This window comes from Perognathus longimembris, chromosome 7, assembly GCF_023159225.1.
Source record: "Perognathus longimembris pacificus isolate PPM17 chromosome 7, ASM2315922v1, whole genome shotgun sequence".
NCBI classification, from domain to species: domain Eukaryota; kingdom Metazoa; phylum Chordata; class Mammalia; order Rodentia; family Heteromyidae; genus Perognathus; species Perognathus longimembris.
Window position 1 is genome coordinate 72,142,057 of NC_063167.1, and position 12,606 is coordinate 72,154,662.

A 12,606-nucleotide genomic window follows, 5' to 3' on the forward strand; every position below is an offset into this window, starting at 1 on the left:
TGGCTATCTCCCTGAAGAAGAGGAAAATACATCCCATGACTTCCAAAGACTCCAGGCTGGAAGCAGATTTTCCCAGGTAACACTTGTGAACATCAATCCAGATTATCTGGCTCCAACAGCCCACATTCCTCCATTGATTTCCCTTTGTAGCTTCCTTGATACAAAAATGTAATCAAGGAGGCTAATATGCCCCACACACTGGAATGCTAATGCACACTGTGAACCCACAAATTGCCCGAGCACTTTTGTATCACATAGGGAAGAAAGATGAGGAAAATCATACCTTTCATTCTTTTGCTGACAGTGGCCTTGGTAAGTTTTCCTGACACCGTGTTGAATTAACCCACATGAGTAATCCTAGGTCATAATTAGGAAATGTTCACTAACTCTTATGTCAACTGGTGGTGACCGATGAGCCTCCTCTTAAGTAGCCTGCCTTGACCTTCCCTGAACGTGGGCTTAATCAGGCTGTTCCAGCATCCGTTGCGTAAACACTCTCCTTGTCCCTTGTTGAACTGATCATGTGAATGTAGACCATGAGCATGTAAAATTCTCTTCAAATGGATTCTAGTCCTAAAAAGAAGAGCTAAAACCACAAGTTACAAAATGCTAGAACTAAGTATCCCTTATAAGACAATATAGATGAAAAGTCTATGACTTTGAACTAAGAAAACCAGAGTGACAAGTACAAGAAAGAGAAGACTGTCAAAACTGAAGTGTTTCTGTGTAAGAAGATATAATTTAACAAATTTAAAGATAAGCAAAGCCCTAGGTACAATCCCCCTTCCCTCCAGACATGATGAATAAACCATAGCCTGAGAAAAGTTACTTTCATATCATAAACCTAGTAAAAGATGATGTAGAATATAAAATGCATAATAAACATAATTTTAAATTGAGCAAAAGGCATTTCAATTTTCTTCAAATCATTTGAATACTCTACCAAAAAGGTATGGGAATCGCAAGCTAACAAATGAAGAGATAATGAACATCAGAGAGAAGCTACTTGGGGCCATAGTGCAACACCATTTCTGACTCCCTAGAACAGCTCCAATAAAAAGACAGTCTATACAATTAGAGGATAAGAAGAAAACCAGAAATCTTCAGGCATTGTTGACAGGAAACATAACCACTTTGGAAGAACGTTTGGAGATTTCTTTAAATGTTCAAAATGAACTGAGTGCATAATTATTTAAGTCTTAGTTATCTGCTCAAGGTGAATAAAAACATGATCCACATTCAAGAGTCTATATACAAATATTAATAGCAGCTCTCTCCAGAATACCCCCTAAAAGGAAAATACAAAATATCTACCAATTGATGAATGAAAAAAAAAATTCTTACTAAATAGTGTAGCAAGGATGCAGCGTTTATCACATAAAGGGAATGAAATACTGACAAGTGCTATAACCCAGAAGAATACCTAAACTAATATCACAGCAAGTAAAAGAAGACAGTTACATAGAACTGCATGTTACATAAATCTATGAATGCAGAGTCAGGGAAAGGAAAAATTTAGAAAAACAACACCAACGTAAAGTTGTCTAGATCAGAAGTGAGAATAAGGTAGATGTGGCTAATAGGTCATTTGGGGAATAATAAAACACCCTATGACTTCCACAACAGTCCAAACATCATTAAAAATAACTGGGCATTTAAAATAAGCCAATATTACAGAATGCTTATTATACTTCAGTGAGTCTCTTTAAAGCTAAAAGCAGGTCACTGATGGTTCAGATTTGCAATCTTGAGCTGAGATCTACTGTTTGAAGCCAGCCTGGGCAGGAAAATGTGAGGCTCTTACTTCTAATCAACCAGCAAAAAAGCCAGAAGTGGAGCTGTGGCCCAAAAAGCAGAGCAGCAGCCTTAACCAAAACAGTATCCACATTATCCTAAGTCTGTGTTAGTGCCAGATCCATGATGAGCAGACTATAACAAGCACTCCTGTGATCTAGATCAGAAATTAGCTAGCTGTTTATCACAGGCTAGCTTCCTTTTGATACTGCTCTTCAACTAGGAACACAGACCTCTTTGGGAGGAACAAAAATTGAGGTTTTGGATACAAAGAGAGGGAAAGAAACTCATCCCACATATAACTTTCTCAACGGAGCTGTCATGATTGTAAATTGAGTTTAATTTTTAATCAAGACAGTAGCTGCATAGCAAATGACATTCAATTGTCAGGTGACAATGGGCTAGAGCAAAATTCCTGCCAGATGTATATATACTGTGAAACAAAAACCAAAGCAAAGTTATCTCTGGGATTTAACCCTTTTCATTTAAGTACAGGCAGTATGTAAGAACCGACAGGCTTCTTGATGCAAAATCCACATCACACTCACCACAGCCTGGAGGCTGGCTTGTCTTCTTGTGCCAGAAAGGAGAGAAGTACTTTAGAGAAGAGGTTATTGAGACATAGCTTGATGGGACATAGTCCTCAGGGAGGAGGGATTCTCGAGACAGAGTAAGCAATGATCACCCAGCAAGAATTCAAGGTGATAAGGCTGAGTCAGATGCTACCGTATATAATGCTCCAGCCCTGCCTTGTGAGCTGAGGAGACCAGCCACCAGATATCTACTGCCTCACTGTGTCTACCCATCTCACTGGTGAGAACTTTCTAAGCTGTTCCACCTCTCCTGGGACTTGCTAAGCAGGTCTTTTGGTTTAGGGTTTTGGGTTTGTTTTTTGTTTTTGTTTTTTGGGGGGGGTGTTTTGTTCTGCTTTTTTTGCTAGCCCTGGGGCTTGAACTCAGGGCCTGAGCACTGTCCCTGAGCACTTGAGCCACAGCACCACTTCTGGCCTTTTCTGTGTATGTGGTGCTGAGGAATCGAACCCAGGGCTTCATGCACACTAGGCAAACACTCTCGCCCTAAGCCACATTCCCAGCACCTCCTTGTTTCTGTTGGTTTGTTTGTTTCTGTTTTTTGCAAAAAATGGAGTGCAGTGAACATGATACACTGTATTCCATTGACTTGTACCCTGTTTTCAGCCTTCTCCAGGGCTGCCTGCCTTCCCACCTCCTCCTGGTGTTCTGAGTCCTGAACTGCTATGGCTGCTTGGAGCTGCCTGGTGACAGGGGCTGGAGGATTTCTGGGCCAAAAGATCATTAGCTTCTTGGTGGAGGAAAAGGAGCTGCAAGAGATCAGGGCCCTGGACAAAAACATTACTCCAGACATCAGAGAAGCATTTTCAAGTAAGTGAGCAAAAGGCTTCAGGGCATGGCTCCATTGTGAATCCAGGGTGTGTGGTGATGGGGTCTGGTATGGAAAGGGGAGGATGCTTGTGCCCCTCGGGGTCTCCTCATGGACACAGTCATCCAGAGGATGCAGGAAGGGAACAGCAAGAGTGCAGTGCACATCTGTGGAAAGAGTAGATTGCGGGCCTGCTGGAGGAATGCAGAAAGCAGACACAGCCAGTCAATGGGCTTCTGAGCCTCTCTTCTTCTTCTCTCGTGGAAATAATTCACTAGCTATGCCCCTAGTCTCCAGGTCTTTCAAGAACTGAGGGCTCGGCTGGGGATATAGCCTAGTGGCAAGAGTGCCTGCCTCGGTATACCCGAGGCCCTAGGTTCGATTCCCCAGCACCACATATACAGAAAACGGCCAGAAGCGGCGCTGTGGCTCAAGTGGCAGAGTGCTAGCCTTGAGTGGGAAGAAGCCAGGGACAGTGCTCAGTCCCTGAGTCCAAGGCCCAGGACTGGCCAAAAAAAAAAAAGAAAAGAAAAGAAAGAACTGAGGGCTGCAGGTCCCTCCCCTACCAATTGCCAGAGACTGGTTACTTTTTGCTGCTTGCTGGTTTTAGTTTGGTGGTGACTGCATTTTAAATTGGGTGAAATACAATATGAGGGATTTTAGGAGGTTACTTTTTTTTTTTTTTGCCAGTCCTGGGCCTTGAACTCAGGACCTGAGCACTGTCCCGGGCTTCTTTTTGCTCAAGGCTAGCACTCTACCTCTTGAGCCACAGCTCCACTTCTGGCCCTTTTCTATATATGTGGTGCTGAGGAATTGAACCCAGCGCTTCATGTACACAAGGCAAGCACTCTTGCCACTAGGCCATATTCCCAGCCCTAGTAGGTTACATTTTGTGTGAAAATGTTTGTGGGAAATTTAAGAAGAGCTAGAGACGATAAATGTGAGCGCTGCCTAAGCAGGGTGCACTGCACAACAGGCAGAGCCAGGGCCAGTGTGGCCACACACTCTCCAGATTCCTTAGGCTGCTTTCCCCCAGTCCCTTTTCCTCAGCTCCATTCTCCTCAGGGACTAGCAGGAAGAAGGCTGGTGTCCAGGCAGAGCTGTTGGCTGCCCTCCCTCGCCATCTAGTGGTGCTTAGTGGTAAAGAAGAAGGAAAAGGCGGGGAAAGGAGGCTATGTGATAAAGATCTCTAATCATCCAGAGAATATGTTTTCATTTTCACTTCTGTGCCACCTAGTGTCACCTTCTGGAGCTAATTATCATAGTTCCTCTTAGACAGCGAGAAAGACTGAGAGCTAAGGACTAAGGTGAGAGCCCTAGCCCTGACATGGCCCCTGTAATTGGTCCTCTGACTCTGGGTCCAGAGAATGCTTAGTCTCTTTTTGCTGCCCCACTGTGTGCTCCAGTGGTTCCACACACACTACTCTAGCCTAAGAGGATTCAGTGTCAACCCTGGATAGACACTCGGCGCTCTCTGCACACACAGGACCTTCCACAGCTCTCCAGGACAGCACCCATCTCGTCTGTGCTTCTTTCAGAATACCCCAAATTTCCAACTTACTCCTCGGCCACCCTCCATTGTATTTATGAATGGAAGACGTCACAGGATCAATATCACTTATAATCCTAGTGTTTCAGCAGTATATGCAGGGCTATGACACATGGAAGGGGCAGCAGAAGGGAAAGAATGCAGACTCCCATGTCCTCCCTGTGCCAGGATCTGTGTGCCCTGTTTGCGGTGAAATCCCCTGGCTCTGGGCTTCTCTTCTCTTGTTACCCCATCTCCTCTGACACCAGTAAGAGAGAAGGGAAAGGAAGGGAGGGAGAAGCAGCAGATGCAACAGAATCAGAGATGTCCACGGTCCAATGCACATCTCACCCCAGTAGCCTCTTCAGTTCCCCTCCTCCACTAGAAGGCCCTGCTGGGAAGGCCTGACAAAGAAAGGGCCTGGCATAGCTGGCACTCGGCAGAGCATTAGCAGGCAGAGTAGCCCTAATTCACTGCCAAATTCAGTTCAATTGATCCTTCCTTTTCCTATCTCGAAAGTTAACCATAAGCAACTAGACTTACCCGTGGGCTGGAGGAGTAACTGAGCAAGGCAGGGAGGCAGGCATATTCTGGTCTTTTGGATAGATACACAAAAGTGGGGCTGCTGGGTCATAGGGGAGTTCTATATATTCTGGACTGGCAGTGTGTGCTTAGCTCTGTCCCTGAGCTGCTCTGGCCTGTGTGCCTCACCTGTACTTCAGCCGTCAGATTTCAGAAGGAAATCAGAAATCAATTGGAGAGGAAATTGCTTATTTGTGTGTAAATTATGGAGCCAGGCATCCACACAGACTGCATGAAGCACTGTGCTCTATTTGGTGGCCATTAAGGTGACACCATGATGAGCAGTGGTGTCTCGTGTGGGGATGGCCAGCTGGCTAAAGAAGCAGTCAGTGCCTTTGAGACTAACTGGGTTGCTACGGTGATGTCAGCTCTCAGGATATCTAGTATCTTAGAGGTTGACTTAAGTCTAGCACTGGAACGATCTAAGTTCCTCATCAATGATTACACTCTACCTCTACTCACTCAAGCATGGACCATAAGGGCTGAAGGGAACTTGCTGATTGTGTTCTACCCAGACATAGTATCCACTGAGTCCTGTCTGGGCCAGGTCTGAAGTGCTCCATTGTTACATGTCCTTCCTCCAATCATAGCCCTAGAACCTAGCTCCTGCTCCTCAGAACTCAGTCACAGAGTGCGAGTGGACCTCCTGATCACCTAGCTCTCTGTGTCAAGCTTAAACTGATGCCATTATTAGCTTTCTAAACTATAGCTCTGAAACTGCTTCACTGTCCATGCCAAATCTACATACAAATACTATTTCCCTACAGGACTAGGGAAAATACTGTGTTTTCCCTCTTGTATCCAGCTCTCACAACCTCTCCATCTAATCTTGCTAAATATTACCAAGTTCTCTTTAATGAAATGAATTTTATATACTAATTTCACACAGCACACAGAAAGCACACAGCACAACTCACTGTTCAGATGCATTTCATTAAACAGGATGTCATGGAAAGGGTTTTGTTGATCCCACTAAGTACTGCAGATTTCTATTCCTGTGTCTTTTTAGCTCTTCCATTAACTGAAAGCGCTATTCCTTCCAACATTATCACATTAAGATTGTACCTGAACACCAAGACAATGGGCACCTGCATGAGGATCTTTTGTGAGCCATCCAGAAAGCTGCCCAATGCCTGTTCTGCTGTTCCCACAGAGCTACAGACCAAGGCCAAGGTGACAGTGCTGGAAGGAGATATTCTGGATGCCCAGTGTCTGAGGAGGGCCTGCCAGGGAGTCTCTGTTGTCATCCATACTGCTGCTCTGATTGATGTCACTGGCGTCAATCCCAGAGAGACCATCATGGACATCAACTTCAAAGGTACAGTGCCGGGGGGCCGGAGGGGGGAGAGGCGAGATGGAGGGCAACATAGATGAAAAGGAAGGTGATGAAAGGAAGAAAACAAGCCATTTTACAGCTCCTGCCTGTCCTGGGTCTGCTGCATCCCTGGCTCACCAGGGCCAGCTGAGAGAACTCGGGCTGTGGTCTGTGTTGTAGATGAGAAACCACAGCTGAGAAGGGGCAAGCAGATGGCAGCCCCACAGCTTGTCCATGGGTGAGCAGAGATTTAAATACACCTGGATCTCTCCAGCTGCTATGATTGCTCTTCCTCCTGATCCTACATTCCACCCTCAACTAGACTCAGACCCCACACCCTCCATATCCATTCACCCTGCCTCCCTGGGCAGACCAGACCTTGTAGCAGCCTCCTCCGCATGCTCTTAACGCCTCAATCCTGCCCACCTGAAGTCAGGATTCCTCTAGCAAAGCCACTCCACGGTGCTCTGCTAGGAAACACATTTAGGACTTGCCTTCCCAGAACCCCTCCCATGCTGTCCATGACGGCCTCTCAGCTCACCACTGGAGGAGTCTTGACCAGCTGGTCCTAGCGATACCCAGAGCCACCCCACAGCTTCTCATCCCTAAATGATCTGTGCCTCTTTCTAAAGTACAAGTTCTTAATCTAGTACAAGTCTAAACATACTCCCTCGAGGAAGCCTGCCTTGTAATTTTTTTAAATCCCTCTGACCCCCTAGGGCCATTCTTCCCAGACTGAGTGCACCCTAGTCCTTTCCCTTTCATATCTTGACTTTCAATCTCAGGACTGAGTAGTTGCTTTTTTAAACCACCAGTTGGCTTTGGATTTCCAGCAGTATCTCAGAAGTGGCTCATTCTAGTGTCTGATTCACCACCCCCATCGCTGTCTACAGTGTGGGAAGGTATGGCAAGGCCTTAGTTCTGCTCCTAGCCTTTCAAGGGATATTTGCCATGTTTTCCAACAAGAGAGGTGGGAAATGAGAGGGATGGTGCTACAGGAGTGACATCACTAAACCCTGTCACAGGCTTAGAAAATATGTCACAATGATGGTAATTTTTATCTTGCTGAACTTCAGTCTGAAATTACTTGTCCACCACATTTACCTTAAAATGAGGCCAGAAGTCCTGAGAGTAAAATTATAGTAAGACTCTTAAATGGGTATATTGCCTTTGCCTGGGACAGTTCTTCCTTCTGTTAGAGAAGTTGTCATGCTGTGCATTTCCACCATGACCAAAACTTCTACTGACATAGAAGTCCAACAAGCTCTGACAATGTGAGTGTTCCCAGCTGAGGACCCATTTTGCTCTTTAGTTCTCCACCATAGTCCATAGAAAAGACCAGTGCAGAGCCTGAGAATGAAAGCAAAAAGGAAATCTTATCATTCCTACAGTTCATAGCTAGGTAAATGAAGGCAGAGAAAGACCTAGACTGACTTTGCAAGGAACACAAAACCCATCCAATGGAAGCTGGGTCTCTAACATCTACCAACTAGATAACAACTTGCCCATTTATGCATAGAATGATGATCTGACAATGACTCATTGACTTATAAAAAAGGAAAAAAGCAAAACCAACAAGTAATGTTCATTTACATTAATTGCTTGGGTGATTTCCCACCAATCTAAAAGAACATGAGCTCCTGAGATTATGTATTTAAAAGGACCTGTTATGAAATGATATATATATAATATGCATACTATATATGCTATTATGTTATATGTATATAATAGTAACTTAAACCATTATATTGAAAAGGACAAAATCAAAAAGAATATGTAAGGCTGGGAATGTGACTTACTTATAGAGTGCTTACCTAGCATGCATGAAGCCCTGGGTTCGATTCCTCAGTACCAATATACACAGCAAAAGCTGGAAATGGTGCTGTGGCTCAAGTAGTATAGTGCTACCCTTGAGCAAAAGAAGCTCAGGGACAGTGCCCAGGCCCTGACTTCAAGCCCTTAGACTGGAAAAGAATATATGTGTGTGTGTGTGTATATATATATATGTATATATACATATATATACATATATATATCTCATAAACACATGCTCATACATAGGCAGACACATAGGAATATGGTCCCACAATGCAGAGTCAGAATCTCTTGATTTGGGCATTATTCTTGTGGCTGTTGCTACCATTGCCCATATTTGCCTCTGGGACAGATAAAACCCACCCAAATGTAGGTTTCCTTCAATTGGGTGAAGAATATAGATGACCATGAATTTGAAGGCATGGAAAACGCTTTGCTTTGTCTCCGCATGTTGACACCATCTTCGCCTTTGACAGGTACCCAGCTCCTATTGGAAGCTTGTGTCCAAGCAAGTGTACCAATCTTCATCCATACCAGCTCAGTGGAAGTGGCAGGACCCAACTCCTACAAGGAGATCATTCAGAATGGCCAGGAGGAAGAGCCTCTCGAATGCAGGTGGACTGAACCATACCCATACAGCAAAAAGTTGGCTGAGAAGGCTGTGTTGGCAGCCAATGGGTGCACTCTTAAAGATGGCGGCACCTTGCATACTTGTGCCTTAAGGCCTATGTACATCTATGGGGAAGGAAGCAAACTAATTTCCCCCATTGTGAAGAGAGCCCTCACAACCAATGGTGTACTGGAAAAAACAGGCCCATTTTCTCTGGTCAACCCAGTCTATGTGGGCAATGTGGCCTGGGCCCACATTCTGGCCTGCAGAGGCCTGAGGGATCCCAAGAAGGCACCAAGCATCCAGGGGCAGTTCTACTTCATATCAGATGACACACCTCCCCAAAGCTATGATGACTTAAATGATACCCTGTGCAAAGAATGGGGCCTCCGCCGCGACTCCAGGCCCAGCCCTCCTCTCTTCCTGATGTACTGGCTTGCCTTCCTGCTGGAAGCAGTGAGCTTCCTGCTGAGCCCCATCTACACATACCGACCCCCCTTCACCCGACATTTACTGGTACTCTCAAACAGCGCGTACACCTACTCCTACAAGAAAGCACAGAGGCATCTTGGGTATGAGCCCCGCTTCTGCTGGGAGGAAGCCAAGCAGAAAACCACAGAATGGGTTGGTTCACTTGTGAAGCAGCACAAGGGGACACTGAAGTCAAAAGCTCAGTGATGTGGGGGTAGCCATCTTCCCAGCCCCCACTTTATTATATTTTATGTTTAAAATTTCAAATAGTTGTACAGGGCATTACAGTTTACAAGGAGAGCACTCTTGCCACTAGGCCATATTCCCAGCCCCAGGGATTACGGTTTAACATGTCCATTTATATTTCCAAGGCTTCTCAATCAGTCACCCTTTCCAGCCATCCCACATTCCCTCCACCTCCTCTCTGTCCTTCAGGATTCACCCATCTTCCTCCCACTAACCCCCTTTCATACTTTTTCAGCATCCTGGTGTTTATTTTGTTAAACTGTTACTTTTTCAAAGTGTTGACTCCATGAAATTTCACTGCTGAATATACTGTGTTTTAGTCATCTTGATACTTTGTGTGTGTGTGTGTGTGTGTGTGTGTGTGTATGTGTGTGTGTGTGTTTATGCACAAGTCCCTGTGTTTATTTCATAGGTTGTTTGTCTTGTTTTGTTTTTTCTTTTTGGTGGTTTTTTTGTTGTTGTTGTTTTTGTTTTTTTGGCCAGTGCTGGGCCTTGGACTCAGGGCCTGAGCACTGTCCCTGGCTTCTTTTTGCTCAAGGCTAGCACTCTGCCACTTGAGCCACAGCGCCACTTCTGGCCATTTTCTGTATATGTGGTGCTGGGAAATTGAACCCAGGGCTTCATGTATAGGAGACAAGCACTCTTGCCACTAGGCCATATCCCCAAACCTGATAGGTTATGTTTTGGATCTAAAATCTGCATATGAGCTTTCATGGCCTGGCTCATTTGCTCAGTGTGATGTTTTCTAGATGCTTACATTTTCCTGAAGATGACAAAATTTCATTCCTCTAGAGGGATACATGAAATTCCATTGCATATACCTGTGTGCATATATATGAAATGTTTATAATTACTATTTCAAAAGTAATTCCACTTAACCAATCAATAGAAAAAGAAAAACTTCCAAAAGGAGCACACCACCACCCAGAAAGCCACACAAACTGCATGGGTCTTGATGGGTATTTTGACACTCATGTTGACTTCAGGTAGACCACTTCAAGACAGGAATATAACACTCTGTCTTCAATGGGTTATAATCTTACCCAAGCACAGCGTGTGAACTCCTAGAATGTGGGAGATCTTCCTAGCAATGTCTCTCTCCTCCAGAAAGTGGTCAAAGACATATTTATGGTATGTGACATAGTTCACAGAAATGAAGACTGGTTTGATGCTAGGCAGAGGAATCAGATCCAGGTTCCCCTTTATCCTTGCAAGGGTTAGCATGTGCCTGCTTCTGCCTCTCTTTCCTACCTATCTCCCCGGTGAATGATCACCATGCCTATCTCTGGTGATACTCAAAGTTCAAGGAAGGGACTCCCCAGGTGCTCTACTGTGAGGGGGGTCGGGTCTCAGCTCTGGGACATGGGAAGGAAGGCCACCTGGACACTCTAACTTATTTTCAAGGATGAGAATCAGCACACAGATCCACTCCCAATCCAGAAGTTAGAGCACACACCTTGGTGGACTGTCTTCTGTGGCTCAAGTGACAGCATGGGACACCTCTAATGAACCCCACGTCTGCAGGAAGCCTGTCCATCTCATCACAATGCTGGGAAATCCTCCGCATACAAGGGGAACGCCAGCATGAACATTGCTCACACGCTTACATATTCCTTAAGCAGAGACCTCCTCAAGCAGAGACAAACTTGCTTTATGAAACATTTCCCAGTCCCATCTCTGGTGTCCTAAGCTGAGCGTTTCCTGTGGCCTTGACAAGCAGGGCACTGGGTACAGGCAGAGAGTGGGGAAGAGCATGTAGTTGCACAAGGTCAGGTGGAAATGGCAGCCTTCAGCTTGTCCTTCTGGTGAGCAGGGCTCAAAACATGGGCTGGAGTTGGGAGCTGTAAGTTCAGACATGAGGGTTCCATGGAAAACAGGGAGCAGAGACGGTTCATGCTGGAGACTCAATGGCTTTTTCAGAATGACTTTCCTTTCTAAAAGAATAGCAGCCTTAAGAATGGCAAGGGTGGCTGCAGGGGAGCGTGCGGTGAGGACTTGGTCTTCATAGTGAGGTGATGTCATGAAGGTCAGAGAAGATGGAGGCTGACCCAGTGAAACAGATTGAGAAGTGGCAGAGGCGGCCTTCCATGTCCTTCCTGGGTTCTCTGGTGACCACAGAAGGCCATGTTGCTCTCTGGTGCTCTTTGTAGCCCTCACTTACTTTTCACCTGGCTGTCTAGACAAGATGTATGACTGCGGCTACAGGAGTCTATGGGAAGAAAAGTGTGGGATTGCTTACAGTGCTCATTGTTTCTGCATGTCCCAGCACAGGATATGATTTGATCCCTAAGTTTTATACTTCCTATTGTCTCCAAGAAGATAAAAAGTGCCCAGCTGGTGCTGAGGCAATCCATTCCTGTAGTCCAAATTAAAAAAAAAAAATGAGGTCTGGGAACATGGCCTAGTGGCAAGAGTGCTTGTCTCATATACATGAAGCCCTGGGTGCGATTCCCCAGCACCATATATATAGAAAAAGACAGAAGTGGCGCTGTGGCTTAAGTGGCAGAGTGCTAGCCTTGAGCAAAGACAAGCCAGGGACAGTGCTCAGGCCCTGAGTCCAAGGACCAGGATTGGACAAAAAAAAAATTAGAAAAACAAACCAGTTGCCAATATTTAAGTATATGCCAGCTAAATTTGCCTGACTGCATTTAGTCATCAAAGAGAGTTCAAAAACAAACATCACAAAAATTTCAGTGAGGTCACTAATAAGCTCATCTTCACTAATCAATCCCAAGAATTCCAAGTTCACCAGACATAGTTCCTCTGTGTTGGCAGAGCCCAATTTCACCAGGTAAATCATTCCATGTGGTACAGTCATGAAGAGCAGCTCCATTCTCATATTCACAC

General features: G+C 45.2%; 1 protein-coding gene across 1 annotated transcript; it reads left to right on the plus strand.

Annotated features, from left to right (window-relative positions):
• The first annotated feature begins 2,492 nt into the window (after positions 1 to 2,492).
• LOC125355479 (3 beta-hydroxysteroid dehydrogenase/Delta 5-->4-isomerase type 1-like) lies at positions 2,493 to 9,908 on the plus strand. Its single transcript, XM_048351876.1, has 5 exons — positions 2,493 to 2,607; positions 3,001 to 3,194; positions 6,456 to 6,620; positions 8,909 to 9,792; positions 9,849 to 9,908. The coding sequence occupies exons 2-4, from the start codon at positions 3,050 to 3,052 to the stop codon at positions 9,718 to 9,720; spliced, it is 1,122 nt and encodes a 373-aa protein (XP_048207833.1). The 5' UTR covers positions 2,493 to 2,607; positions 3,001 to 3,049; the 3' UTR covers positions 9,721 to 9,792; positions 9,849 to 9,908.
• Positions 9,909 to 12,606: the final 2,698 nt, after the last annotated feature.

What these genes read in the sequence shown, in the direction of transcription:
- LOC125355479 (XM_048351876.1), top strand. Translation starts at nt 3,050, where the DNA reads ATGGCTGCTTGGAGCTGCCTGGTGACAGGGGCTGGAGGATTTCTGGGC. An exon ending in CATCAGAGAAGCATTTTCAA is followed by an intron (nt 3,195 to 6,455) that starts GTAAGTGAGCAA and finishes CTGTTCCCACAG; the next exon opens with AGCTACAGACCAAGGCCAAG. An exon ending in CATGGACATCAACTTCAAAG is followed by an intron (nt 6,621 to 8,908) that starts GTACAGTGCCGG and finishes CGCCTTTGACAG; the next exon opens with GTACCCAGCTCCTATTGGAA.